The sequence below is a fragment of the Sinocyclocheilus anshuiensis genome, unplaced genomic scaffold (assembly GCF_001515605.1).
Source record: "Sinocyclocheilus anshuiensis isolate Anshui unplaced genomic scaffold, SAMN03320099.WGS_v1.1 scaffold205, whole genome shotgun sequence".
Lineage (NCBI taxonomy): Eukaryota > Metazoa > Chordata > Actinopteri > Cypriniformes > Cyprinidae > Sinocyclocheilus > Sinocyclocheilus anshuiensis.
This window is the reverse complement of record NW_015536497.1, coordinates 809,148-822,002: the sequence shown is the minus strand read 5'-3', so window position 1 is coordinate 822,002 and position 12,855 is coordinate 809,148. Positions and strand designations below refer to the sequence as shown.

The following is a 12,855-nucleotide window of genomic DNA, read 5'->3' as shown; positions in this document are numbered from 1 at the left end:
GTGTGACAAACATGCAAAAAAATAAGAAATCAGGAAGGGGGCCAACACTTTTTCACACCACTGTATATATATACATATACACACACACACACACAAACAAGCTGTAAGGTGCAATAATGCACATATAATTTTCACATATTTCTTACCCAAAGATGCCTCTTTCATATCTCCCTTTCCACCTTTTTTCAACAAGACAAGTAAGAAAATAACCACCAATGGAGTGAAGAGGGCGATAGACTGTTTCAAGAGTTAATCAGAGAAAAACAGTCATGAGATTCCCCATTATCATCATCACACACATGCATTTTATATTTAAATTATTTTCTGTGGCTGAACAGGAGTTGTAAGCACTTACAAACATGAGGCGGGTAGGAACACGGTCCTTTTTGACGGGATGGAACTTATGGAGCCAGAGTTCCTCAGGCTGGATCTCACGGCTGAAGGGAGGAAGCTCCTCAGTCACGCTACAAGAGCATAATAACAGCCTGAGAGAACAATCCTCATATCCACAAAACAGACAAACACAGGCACAGCTCAAGAGACCGGAAAATCTTCCCACACAGCTGCGAGAGAACCTGCCGCTCGCTTTAAAACTCAACAAAAGACTAGCATAACAGGTTCTGAATGGTTAGATCTGTCAAATCCACTGAAGTCCAGGCCAAATGTAACTGAAGATTTGTAGCTTCTTTTTAATCAAGTACTTACAGAAAAACACCTAAAAGCAGCAGCCGCACAATAACTTCTGCAATAAAGCCATGATCAAAACTCTTCCTCATCTTTGGTCCTGGTTTGTCATCGAAGATACCTCCAACTAAAACCTGGAAAAAGTGGAAGATGATTGTTGCATTAAGTGGAAATCATAAATTCATATTCAGATACAAAGATAGAAATTAATATCTGAGAATTCAACCCAGATAAACTTCATCACCAACAACCTTCCACCACAATAGGGTATGTGACTGGTTAGTATTATAATCCCAAAACAAAAAGAAAAGAAACCACTAGTGTTATTTAAAAGGGGATTTAATATTACATTTATTGTGCCTGCAGCACAGAACCCTGTTAGAAAGTCCAGTTTAAGATGGTATCTGGTTTCTAGCTGGTTTATGATGGTCATTACAAGCTGGTTGACCAGTTATCATGTACCACAAACCAACCTGACCACCAAGTATGACCAACGATTAATTGGTTTGTTGTTGGTCCTTAATTAACGACCACCTTGGATCGGCTAGAAACCATCTAGGCAACATCTTACATCTTAACCCCCTTAAGATGGTATGACCAGCTAGTTGATGGTTTGTTGGTGGTCCAAGATGGTCTACAGCTTTTACCAAACCAGCTACCATGTTCCAAAATACAGCTAGATTTAAGTTTTTCCAGCATGGAACTCCATTAGAAAAGCTAGTTTAAGGTGGTATCTGGTTTCTAGCTGGTCTATAATGGTCATTACAAGCTGGTTGGCCAGTTATCATGTTCCAAACCCAACCTGACCACCAATTATAACCAGCTATTAGTTGTTATGTTGCTGGTCACCAACTAATGCCCACCTTGGATCTCCAACCTGTTTAACCACCACAAACAGCTGGTGGATAGGTTATAGATGGTCCAAGATGGTCTACAGTTTAATCCAGCATAAACAAAATGCCAGGTTTGTTGCTGGTCTAAGATGGTCTACAACTTAAACCAACTAGAAGTCAGCTACCACGTTTCAAAATAGCTAGATTTAGCACAGTTTTTCCAGCACGGAAGTAAGGATCGATATTTCCGCCACTAGAGAGTGTCTCACGGGAGACAAACAGATTGTTAATCTATAAAATGTGCTGTCACCAGCCGCACGACCCTCCGCGCCACATCTGTGATATTTGCTTACGAACATTTCCGCAAACACGCCATCGCGCATCCTCCGTCTTTTGTCTGCAGTTCGGAGTTGAATACCGACCTTCGGATTCTTTCCTTTTCCGTCTAAACCGTTCCCTTGTCGGCTGTTGAGAGCAGCCACCGGAGCAGAATTTCGTGATGTCTATCATATATACTTGACATGTCCAACAGCAGCTGAGCGCCGTACCAAGCAGCTATGAAGAGCTCTGACACGTCAGTCCTTTCAGGTATATGGCCGAGTCGCGATGGAATCGTTCGTTTGAACCGGTTCTTTTTAACTGATTCGATCGAGCCGATTCGCAGAGCCTTTGTGAATCACGCGAATTTAAAGGGAGGTAATGAATGACTGATGATGACTTTGTGATTAATTTCAAAGTGAAAATGTTGCTATTTTAAAATCTAATGCCAGAGTAAGTTCAAATTTTGTCAATTAACATTTTTTAAAACTTCATTCTCTTTATTCACTTTCCCTAAAACTAGCTGTCCTCAGACCATATACAAATATTATGAAATATTTTAGGCAAAAGCCAAGCCTTCTGCTATAAATTCTACAATGTCACATTGGCTTTAATGGAGATACTGTTTTTTAAGTAAATTAATGAAAAAATGAGTGATAAATGTTACTTTTGTGAACACGACGCGATGACTCGAATGTATCATAATCACGAACGTTCAAAATAATCGATTCGGACATATCAGTCGTAGATAATCATGAATCATAAGCCCTCTAGAGACTGTCACAGCCCCAACCCTCGACAATTTTTGCACATGCAAATTTCCTTAACCACTGGACCCTATTCAAAGTAAACATATTAAAAAATATGTAGGCTACATTTAGCAAAGTTTTATCATACACCACCAAATATGTGACGGCGTCAATTACGACAAACTCAATTCAGATGCGGATTCAAAGAAACACTTGAACATTCATTACAGTTTATTGAAGTCAAACCAGGCAAGTCTGAAAACGTTTAAATCTGTGGAATGTTGCTTAAAGTACTCTCAGAATAAATGATGAATTCTGAAGAAATACATCTCAAAAGTTGGTCAAATAAAATACAAGAAATGTACAAAATATGTCTAGGTTCACAAACATTCAGAAGCAATATCACAAGCATTCGTGTGACACTACAATATAATGACAATTGAGTTGTTGTTTTTTCTTTTTTTAGCTTTCAGCTATGTACAGTTGATCAAGCATCATTCTCTTACACAATGCAATGACATAGGCTACATAACATAGCCAAAGAAATGTCTATCCATGAGTAGTACATCATTAGAAAACTTGGTGAGGACATACATTCTACCCAAGCCATATCAGTTAGGATACGTTTTATTCAGTTGGAGTGTGTAATGTGATTCAATGCGCATGGTGAAAAATATTACAATATCACATTAATCTTTACACAAACTCTGTAACTCAGTAGCAAGAATTAGTAAACAGTCTATTTAAAAGGAATGTGAAATCATTACAGAAATCAAAGTGTAAGCTGGTAGGACACCACCTTTAGTAAATTTAGTTAAGCAACACAAAGAACATGCTCGGATAGCACAAAATGATAATGACACCTTCAAATACACATAAAAAATGTACACAAAGTACAGTGCACTGACACCAAACACTGGAATCAATGGAGGTAATAGACTTTTAACATTTGATGTGGCAAAATCGATATAGCAACAAATCAATTACAGTCAGATCAGTGATTGAACCACTGCATTAACAAATGTCGATTAATAAAATGAAATTTCCACGAGGGTTCAAACAAGCCATTCCGAAAAGTCACTGGCAATTTCTAGTGATCATCTATATCTGATTAAACATGTAAATGAAGGCCAAATAAAGAAAATACAAATTATAGTATAAGTAAAAAATGATAGTACCGACAGAGACCAGGCAAAACATGCTTTGCATTCTGCCAACTGCATTTTCTTGATATTTTTCATTATAAACGTAAGGGCAAACATTGGTGTTTCAGGAACAAAAGTGCCTATGACTTCTAAAAAAAATAAAAGTAAGCTATATAAAAATAAATGTAAACTATAAAAATATCACATATCAGAACATAAACACAAAATTGCATAAGCCTGTTTCTGCCATGGAATAATACAATTAAAAAAAGGTAATTGTGATTTATTTTTTTCTGTAAAAAAACAAACAAAAAAAAGCCAGAATTGTAAGATACAAACTCTAAATTCAGACTTAAAAAAAAAAAACTATCCAAACTGTGAGATAAAAAGTCACAATTAATTTTTTTATTCTGTGACAGAAACAGGCTTCCACACAAAAGAGACCCAAAATGCCTTCCATGTTTCAAAGATGCAGATGCAAGTAAGAGCATACAGTATTTTCATAAACATACAAATCTCAGCTTGGCAGTCAAATTGTCAGAATTCCTTAAATTTGCCGTCGGATGCAAGAATCCATACAGATATCCACAAACAACACTCCATTGCGAGACAAAAAAGTAATAAATACAGACTTGAACAAAGGCAAAATGGACATGATTCAAGTAAAATGAAAACTTGCAGCGCTTTCCCTCCTTTCCATAAAGTGACAAACATACTGGTGGTGCCATCACGTGTAATACTTGTACTGTGGTCTATAAAAACGTTCATGTGAAATGACTAACGAGTAAGTATACAAAGCCCATGTGCCGAAGCCGTAGAGACTGGTCGATTCTTCATCCGTGCAAACTGTGGCACAGCACGACCGCACAGCTACCAGTAACAAGAGAGTAACAGCTCCACTTTACAGCACAGGCATCAAAGCTATTGAGTTAAGTAGATTCACATCAAGTACAGTCACAGAGAGGATTATGCTACACTCTGCCGTAAATCATACAGCCCTTCCACGTTACATGACAGTTCGGTTTTAGCAAAGTAGCACGTGTTAATACAACGATGGTAAAGGAGATAAACCAAATCAGGTTTGCAGGTTAAGGTACAATTTGATACCTTAGAAACGAGTCTCGACTGTACAGCAATATACTAGTTGTGAAATATGAATCTCAACTACTGAAAACAAAACATAAAAGTAAACTGATTATATTTACACTCTGAAAACAGAAAAAATGGAGAAAAGAAAAATCACGTCGATTAAAGATTGTACTCACAGTCTCACAACTAGCACTGCTCAGAAACATGATATGGGTTCCTCGTAGTTGATATACACACTGTCACAATGGTAAACATTTGTTTAAGACACATGGCAGTGTTGGAGTATATGTGGCTTAACACTACACCATCAAACGTTACCGTTTGTACACATCAGAACTGATCTTCTTGGGCGACTGATAGTTATTTCTAACACTTATAAATCTGAATTATGCTGCGTTGTTACTCGAAGGACCGAAAGATGACGGCAATACAGTATCGGCCAAGCAATAATGCAATTTTGCTGACAAAAAGGGCACATATACAATACGATTAGTGATATCAAACTGACTAATACAGACGAATAATACTGTACATTGTGAATGGATGTAAACATCGACATAAATATATTAATGATTATATATCTTACAAATCACAAACTCACTGGAATGGGGCGGCAGTTGAACAAACCTCGTATGTGTTTTGAATCACTCTCATTTTTTTGGGGGGATGTTACCACGACAGGTTCATATTCAGAAATGTAGTGAAATCCTACCGGCGAGGGGCGAATGGTTGAGCCCGACGCATATTACAACAGTCTTTGCTATTTACATGAGGTACATAAAGTTCTTGGTTTAAAGTGTTTATAGAGTGTTTTTAAGTACCATAGATGTGGAAACCGACTTTGCCGCTGAAAGGCGTCGTTTTAACTGAGAGGTTTTTGCCTAAACGGTGCACATCTGGAAAACAGTGAGAATTAGGTGTGAAATTTTGCTTATAAAACCAAAAATGAGTAGCTTATATTGCTATATAAGCCCGTATGAATTTGACATGAGGCCGTAAATTGTGATATGTTCGAAAATTCATACCAGCTGCTGTAGATTTGGAATGAATCAAACCAGTTAATCAAGTCCACTTGGTTTAATTGAAAAGTGGACCAGCTAGCTGCATGTATCTACTCTATGGTTCATTGTAGTTAGAAATTTCATGCACTTTGATGTGGTTTTCAATGCTTCCTCTGTGCTTTGGCCCAATTACTCTCCCTCTCCCCCCTCGTCGTCATCCTCTTCTTCCTCGTTGTCGTCGCCCTCCTCTCTGGGTTCGAGCACTTCCTTCTTTACAGTGACCTGGCTAGGGCTAGCCTGAGGCCCTAAGGGTCTCTGGGGGTCGTGGTTTGAGCAGCAGGGCCGGTTGTCGAGGGCAGACACTACCAGCTGTCCTCTCTCATGCTCTCGGCAGAAGGAGGTGGGGCAAAAGTGGCAGAAGGAGGTGGCAGCACGCTGGCACACACTGCACTGATGCCAGGGGCATTCCCATCGCCCTGAGACACACAGAAGAAACAAATCAATCATACAACATCAAAGTGGCGCAAGAGAGAACTTTTGCTGCCCTCATATTGGCAATTTCTTTCTAATTAATAGATTATGATCTGCAACATCTCAAATTGTCATTTGGATTAACTTATTATAAGATGTAGGGTAACTGGTCAACAGCAAATCAGAAGAAAATCTAGTTCAAAAGAAATTAATGTACTTTCATTGACCCATCTATAGATGGTTGGTTCATTATTTTTCTTTGTGGTTCTCAACCTTTTAGGCTCCAAGCTCCCCTTTTTTCCAAGACAAAGTCAGTTTAAACGTTGTACATTTTAATTTTTAATTTAATTAAGGGCCTCTGTTTGAGAACCACTGATCTAGATTTTAGACATTAATGCTATGGAAATCTAAATCCCCATCAAGCAACATTTAACAAGAGGCCATCTGGAACATGTGACAGCATTACTACGAAATTCCCACAGCTGATAAGAAAAGCTGGAGTGACAGACAGCACGCACCGTATGGAGGTTTGGTCAGGTTGAGGCAGAGGAGATGGTAGGCCTTCGGACAATCCTTTTTGTCACACATGACCAGCTCTCCTGCCTCTCCACAGCAGTAGCAGTAATACTCGTGGGTCTGTTTGCTCTCTGTCTTAAGCTTGCGCTTCTTGGGCTTGAGCTTAGCATTGCGCACCTTCTCTTCTCTCTCCGTAACCACTGCACTCTGCAGGAAGTAAAACAAGGTGTCAGACAAGAGATTGATATGATGATAGAAAAAAATAATAATGAAATACAAGGAACCAAGAGAAAACAAATAACAACCATATAACAACCAACATAAGTACACTCAACTACTGGAAACTCCAGAGAATTGTCCTGGTGCAACAGGAAATCGTGGGTAAGCACTACATGTGCTCCATTCTAATTCAATTAGGCTTTACCTTGGGCTTGACTCCAAGAAAACCACTGCAGTTCTCGGACCCACAGTGGCATGATGTCCTCCCATTACCCAGACAGTCCAGGTTGTAATTAAAGGTCAGCTCTGTGTCTGAAAAAAAAAAACCCCATGATAATCTCAATTAGCTTCTAAACAAACGCTGTCCTTTTTTCAAAGAAAATACAAATTGTCCTTACCTGCAGCGATATCACACAAGGTAAAGAGCCCTATCCGCACATCTCCATTCACGGTCCACTTCTGAGTCTCACAGTTAGGACTGCAGCTGTGGTTCATAAAGCGTGACAAGTTCCCTTTGGGTCCAGCATCAATCACACGGTCCTGAGAAGCAACGAAGGAGCGACTTTAATACAGCTGAGATGACGTTATAATGTGACATACACAAAGTAAACATGCAACAGTGGTACCTTTGTGAGGGTCAGCATGTAAAAGTTGGTCACATCGTTCTCATTGGCATGTCTTATTCGCTGCTTGCACTCTTCGGAGTCGATGAGTTCGCCAACATACTCAATGACAAAATCACCCTAAACACAACCAAACAATGTCCCAAGATCAGTAAAACGAAACATTTTATGCAATATGAAGGTCTGAACTTCAAAAGTTTTTCACCAAAACGATTATTTTTGACATTCCAAAAAAGTCAGAATACATGAAAAAAAAAAAACCTACATACAATTAATAATAATAATAATAATAATAAAGATTTATTTAAATAATAAACTTTAAAAGTAAAGTAGCTCCACAACAACATTATTATTACTATTAATAATAAAGTATAATATTTCAGATTTGGTCCGTGTGAAGGCTTTTTAGTGCTGAAAATTAGGCACTAAAAAATCTAATACATTTTTTTGTGATTTTGTTACATGCTTTTATCATTTTTTTTTTTACTATTTATGTTCAATTTTTATTTTTTTTATCATCTTTACAGTTAGTAACTTTAGCTAATATTTTCATTTATCTAATATCAAATAGTTAATTTTTTCAGCTTTATTTCAGTTATGAAAAATGTTTTCAATAGTTTTAGTTAACGATAGTAACCCTGGAGCAAAACTACAAATATTTATAGTCACCACAGAAATTTACAACACTTTAGATTTTATTAATTTCCCAGTCTTTCTGAACTTTTCACAATTAAAGCTCCAGTCCATTAGTGCAATTAGACTTCATGCTCAGACGTCAACCTCTCACCTTTTTGAGGTCCTGCTTGGTCTTTAGGCCCCATCCTCGGCCGGTGGTCTTAATGACCTCAGTGTCGGGGTAGAGGCGTTTGGAAAAGCACTGGTTGTGGCAGCAGTCACCTGCGGGACAGACCTGCGGGTGGCATTCATACTGCAGCATGCGGTTCAGGCACCGAGAGTCCTGGCTGCAGGGACGCTCATCTGTTGGTCTGCAGCTGCAGCGTGGGATCTCTGAGAGGTCAGCGACGTGCACCTGCACCTTCCCAACTGGCTTATTGGACTGAGGTGAAAAACATGGACAAAAATACAGAGCTTTAGTTTGTTTCAATATGATTTGAGTTTTCTTTGCAAAGTTGCATTGTAGAGAGATTAACATGAAATGTAAGAATGGGCCGTATTATGGTACCACACGACAGCAGAGAAATAAAATATTTGAGCTATATCCTGTACCTTGATAAGTTTGTATGGTGGGGGTCTGCGAGAGTTGCGCTCCTGTTCGAGGGCCTCCTTAGTTTCTCGCTGTGCTTTTAGCTCCTGGAACCTTTTTGCTGCCTCCTCAAGTGCTTTACACACAAAAATACATTTAGGAGTCAATTTAGCTTGATCATTATTGGGGACATGATCATTCCATTAAACATACGAATAATTATCTTACCTTTTTTAAACGTCTTATTGATGCCAACTTGTCCCTCTGCAAAGTTCTTATCGCTCTCAACATATGGGAAAACTCTTCCCTGGTTTATCCAGTAATAGTCATGGGAGCCAAAGAAAAAGACTGGAAAGTCACCAATGTCATGCTTCAGGCTCTGGATGTTGGAGGGAACCAGGCGAGGGTTGCATATCTCAGCTGGCCACCACCTACACATGGTTCAACATCAACATTAAGTTTATCACTTATTTACTGGTTACACAGGTAAAATAAAGTCATCGTCACCTAGGAAAACAAACCAAAAATACTGATGTGCTTCTGAAGTGGCATTTAGGTGTCTTTAAACAGACTCTTTAAATCTGCTCAGAGGTGGCATAAATGCATTTACACAGCGATTACAACTGTATGCTTTGATGCTAGGGTCTGAGCAGGCAAAATTCAGTCTGGCTTTTATGCAGCATTGCATTTTGCACTGAATTTTGAGCAGGCACAGAGCAGCCTTAACTCGGTTGTGTAAAGACATCTTTTTACACAGCTGAGTTAAGGCTGCTCTGTGCCAGCTCAAAAATATGTGTAAAGACATGACGAAACATAAAAGCTGGATTAAGCAATGCCTGCTCTGACCACCTTAGCCCCTAGCGTAAGGCCTCTTTACACAGCTAAGGCTGCTCTGTGCCTGTTCAAAATTGTGTTAAGAGGCGATGCTGCATAAAAGCCAGACGAAATAATGCATGCTCAGACCCACCTCAGCTCCTAGTATCAAATTACACAGCTTTAATTTCTGTGCAAATGCATTTATGCCACCTATGAGTAGCATTAAATTGTCTGTGTAAAGACAACTAAATGCCACTTCAGAAGTGCTTCTCTGCCACCTTTGCATTGTAAATTTAAAGGTATAAAGCAGGGGTCTCCAAACTCAGTCCTGGAGGGCCGGTGTCCTGCAGAGTTTAGCTCCAACTCCAATGAAACACACCTGAACTAGCTAATTAAGGTCTTACTAGGCATGCTAGAAACTTCCAGGCAGGTGTGTTGAGGCAAGTTGGAGCTAAACTCTTCAGGACACTGGCCATTCAGGACCGAGTTTGGACACCCCAGGTATAAAGGTACAGAGTTGCTGTGTAAATGCATTTATTGCACCTCTAAACAGCAGTAAACGGTCTATAGACAGACACCTAATTGCCAGTTCAGAAGCTCTTCTGTGCCACCTTTGCAGTGTAAATTTGGCAATAATTATATGGAATCTGAATTTTTTAAAACAAAACATGCATCAAAAGATTGAAAAATGAAACAATGCCTCAAGTCAGAAATATCATACTACAATAATTTGCAACATTTTTAGATAGTATATTTTTAGTATTATTACTTGTATTATTATTTATTAAAAATGATGTTTTATATATGTTTATTATAATCTGCATCAGACTCATTTTGGTGAAAAAAAAAAACCTTTTGTTCTGAATTTTTTACATTTTTGTGCCATTTAGTCACTTCAGACTTGGCATGAACATGCCTTAGTTTAGCTAAAAGTATCTTAGGACACTAAGAGACATTCAACAGTTCCACGAACGTACCTGTAGTTGCCCAGCTTGACCCAGACTATCTGCTTATAGTGGGGCTTCTTGCCCGCTCTGCATTCCCCACACAGCCATGTCCCCTCTGGCATCTCCATGTTCAAGCACTCGGGGTGGAACGAGGCGGGACAGGCCTCGCAACACAACAGCCTTCCTCCTTTTTGACAAGCACACACATGCACATAAACACACAATCGAATACACAGGCCCACAGTATCACCACATGCTTGTCCATTCCCAATAAGGTGGTATTCCACAAACCTCATCCATGAGCATGTCAGAATCAGACAGTTATGTGTCCTCTGAGATTGATATACGTCTCTGAAATGCTTCAACATATGCCTCTAGATTCTAAATGCCTATTTGAAGTTCAGTTTGACATGCTCAAAGACATGGTTTGATGACTAACACCTTTCAGCATTATGTTAATGTGCTTTTTTGTGCCAGGCGATTTAATAAGCAGCCAATAGTGAATGATCAGAGGGGGGCACTATGGGAAACATGCAGTGATGCACACGTACTGATTGTCCGCATTAACATCACCTGCAGTACACTAGCAGACACGGAGCAAGTATTTTGGATGGCGTCACTTAAAATGCTTGGTTTGACTGACAAGAAAAATATGGCAAATAAGCCCTGATGGACAATAAAAGATGGAGCACAGCAGTGAGTGCCCACTTTTCCAGCCACTTTGGTTCCGAAAGCATTTTCCGATTTATTTTCTCCAGAGGGATTCAAAAAAATCTTAAATAAAGAGTTCTAGTCCTGAACCAATCCAACCAGCTCTGAAATGAATCACATTACAATCTTTAAAGCAAAAAAATTGATTTGGCATTTAATCTATGAGGGAATGAACTACTCACCCCAAGAATCTTAAAAATTACGTAAATAAAATATTAAAAAAGTACAATATAAAACTTAAATAACTGAAAGTACAAAAACTATATATTGTTTGGAGGTTCAAATGAAATCTGAAACTTCAACAAACATATATCAATGCTAATCATCTGGATCGAAGCCCGTTTTTCTACAGAAAAAAAGGAAATTTTAACTTCTTACAATTCTGACTTTTTTCACAATTAAAAAAAAAGTTGGAAAAAATTCAGAATTGTGAGATGTTAACTCAAAACTGCAAGATATAAACTCGCAATTCTTAGAAAAGTACAAATTGTGAAATATAAACTTGCAACTGCAAGAAAAAAAAAATCTAAATTGTGAGATAAAAAGGTTGCAATTACCTTTTTAAATTTTTATTCAATGGTGGAAATAACAATAATAATAATAATAATAATAAAAACACAATTGCAAGAAACTCAGAATTCTGAGAAAAGAGTCCGAATTCTGTGTTTATATCTTACAATACTGACTTTTTTCTCAAAAATGCAAGGAAAAAAAGTCAGAATTGTGAGAAGTCACAATTACCTTTATTAGTTTATATTCCATGACAGAAAAGGGCTTCCATACATCAGAGCTGTACAAGATGTACAAGCTATTTTTAAAAATCAATTCTCTATGGACAAAATGAATGGGATTTTTACTTCCGGGACCCTGCTGTTGGCTCTATTAAAACTGCCATCCAAAATATGTTTATGTTTGGAGGGTGGTAGGGTATAATTGTGCTCAAGCAAACAGAGAAACCGGACAAAGTCATTTAGAAACAATCCAAGCAATTAATGCTAAGCCAAAGCATGTTACGGACTCAGAATACAAGTTACATGACATATCATAACCTAGTTATTAAAATCCTCGGAATCAGTTATAGGCAAACAAAGATTTGAGTATTATGCCAACTTCTATTTCATTTCTCTACACAATATCCCAAACTAATTTACAATGCTGCTATCTAATTTTAAACTAAAGAACTAAAAATGTAGGTTATTTGTTGCTGCATGTTATTTTAAGCCCACTATGTGCATTAGAAGCAGCGTGAGGGTGTTAAATTACGAGCAATAAAATGCTCCCAAAAATAAACAAATAAATAAAAATGAGCAATAAGACAGCTGTGAAAGTATACAGATGGCAAACGACATAAACCAAGAAAACATGATTTTACCTTTCCCAATATTCTTTTTGGTAGCTGACGAAGAAGGAGGAATCATAGGTAATTTCATCAACTCAGCACGATTTGACTCAGTCAGAAGGTAGTGCGACTTAAAGGTATATGAACTTAATATGGTGTCAGTATGGTCGTGCACTAAAAGCCCTACACG

The 12,855-nt window shown here is 38.2% G+C and overlaps 2 protein-coding genes across 8 annotated transcripts in view; both read right to left on the bottom strand.

Moving 5' to 3' along the window:
* LOC107687571 (phospholipid phosphatase 5-like) overlaps nucleotides 1–2,122 on the bottom strand; it is a 6,786-nt gene extending 4,664 nt beyond the window's left edge. Inside the window, exons 1-4 of one of the 4 annotated variants that reach the window (XM_016484960.1) lie at nucleotides 1,875–2,122; nucleotides 706–818; nucleotides 356–464; nucleotides 147–237 (exon numbers count right to left, since the gene is read on the bottom strand). In XM_016484960.1, coding sequence (XP_016340446.1) covers nucleotides 147–237; nucleotides 356–464; nucleotides 706–818; nucleotides 1,875–2,027 — 466 coding nt within the window. In that variant the 5' untranslated portion in view covers nucleotides 2,028–2,122. Of the gene's footprint in view, nucleotides 1–146; nucleotides 238–355; nucleotides 465–705; nucleotides 819–1,827; nucleotides 1,845–1,870 lie in introns of those variants that run through there. The other 3 variants (XM_016484970.1, XM_016484965.1, XM_016484977.1) reach the window with 3 other exon arrangements.
* A 2,002-nt stretch (nucleotides 2,123–4,124) lies between these two features.
* The window catches only part of LOC107687514 (histone-lysine N-methyltransferase NSD3-like), a 22,182-nt gene continuing 13,451 nt past the window's right edge, over nucleotides 4,125–12,855 (bottom strand). For 3 of the 4 annotated variants that reach the window (XM_016484883.1, XM_016484889.1, XM_016484898.1), the window contains exons 14-23: nucleotides 12,699–12,848; nucleotides 10,646–10,802; nucleotides 9,081–9,283; nucleotides 8,876–8,988; nucleotides 8,436–8,705; nucleotides 7,652–7,768; nucleotides 7,424–7,565; nucleotides 7,231–7,337; nucleotides 6,809–7,013; nucleotides 4,125–6,295 (exon numbers count right to left, since the gene is read on the bottom strand). In XM_016484883.1, the coding sequence (XP_016340369.1) occupies nucleotides 6,009–6,295; nucleotides 6,809–7,013; nucleotides 7,231–7,337; nucleotides 7,424–7,565; nucleotides 7,652–7,768; nucleotides 8,436–8,705; nucleotides 8,876–8,988; nucleotides 9,081–9,283; nucleotides 10,646–10,802; nucleotides 12,699–12,848 (1,751 nt within the window). In that variant the 3' untranslated portion in view covers nucleotides 4,125–6,008. The remainder of the gene's footprint in view (nucleotides 6,296–6,808; nucleotides 7,014–7,230; nucleotides 7,338–7,423; nucleotides 7,566–7,651; nucleotides 7,769–8,435; nucleotides 8,706–8,875; nucleotides 8,989–9,080; nucleotides 9,284–10,645; nucleotides 10,803–12,698; nucleotides 12,849–12,855) is intronic. The other variant, XM_016484906.1, reaches the window with a different exon arrangement.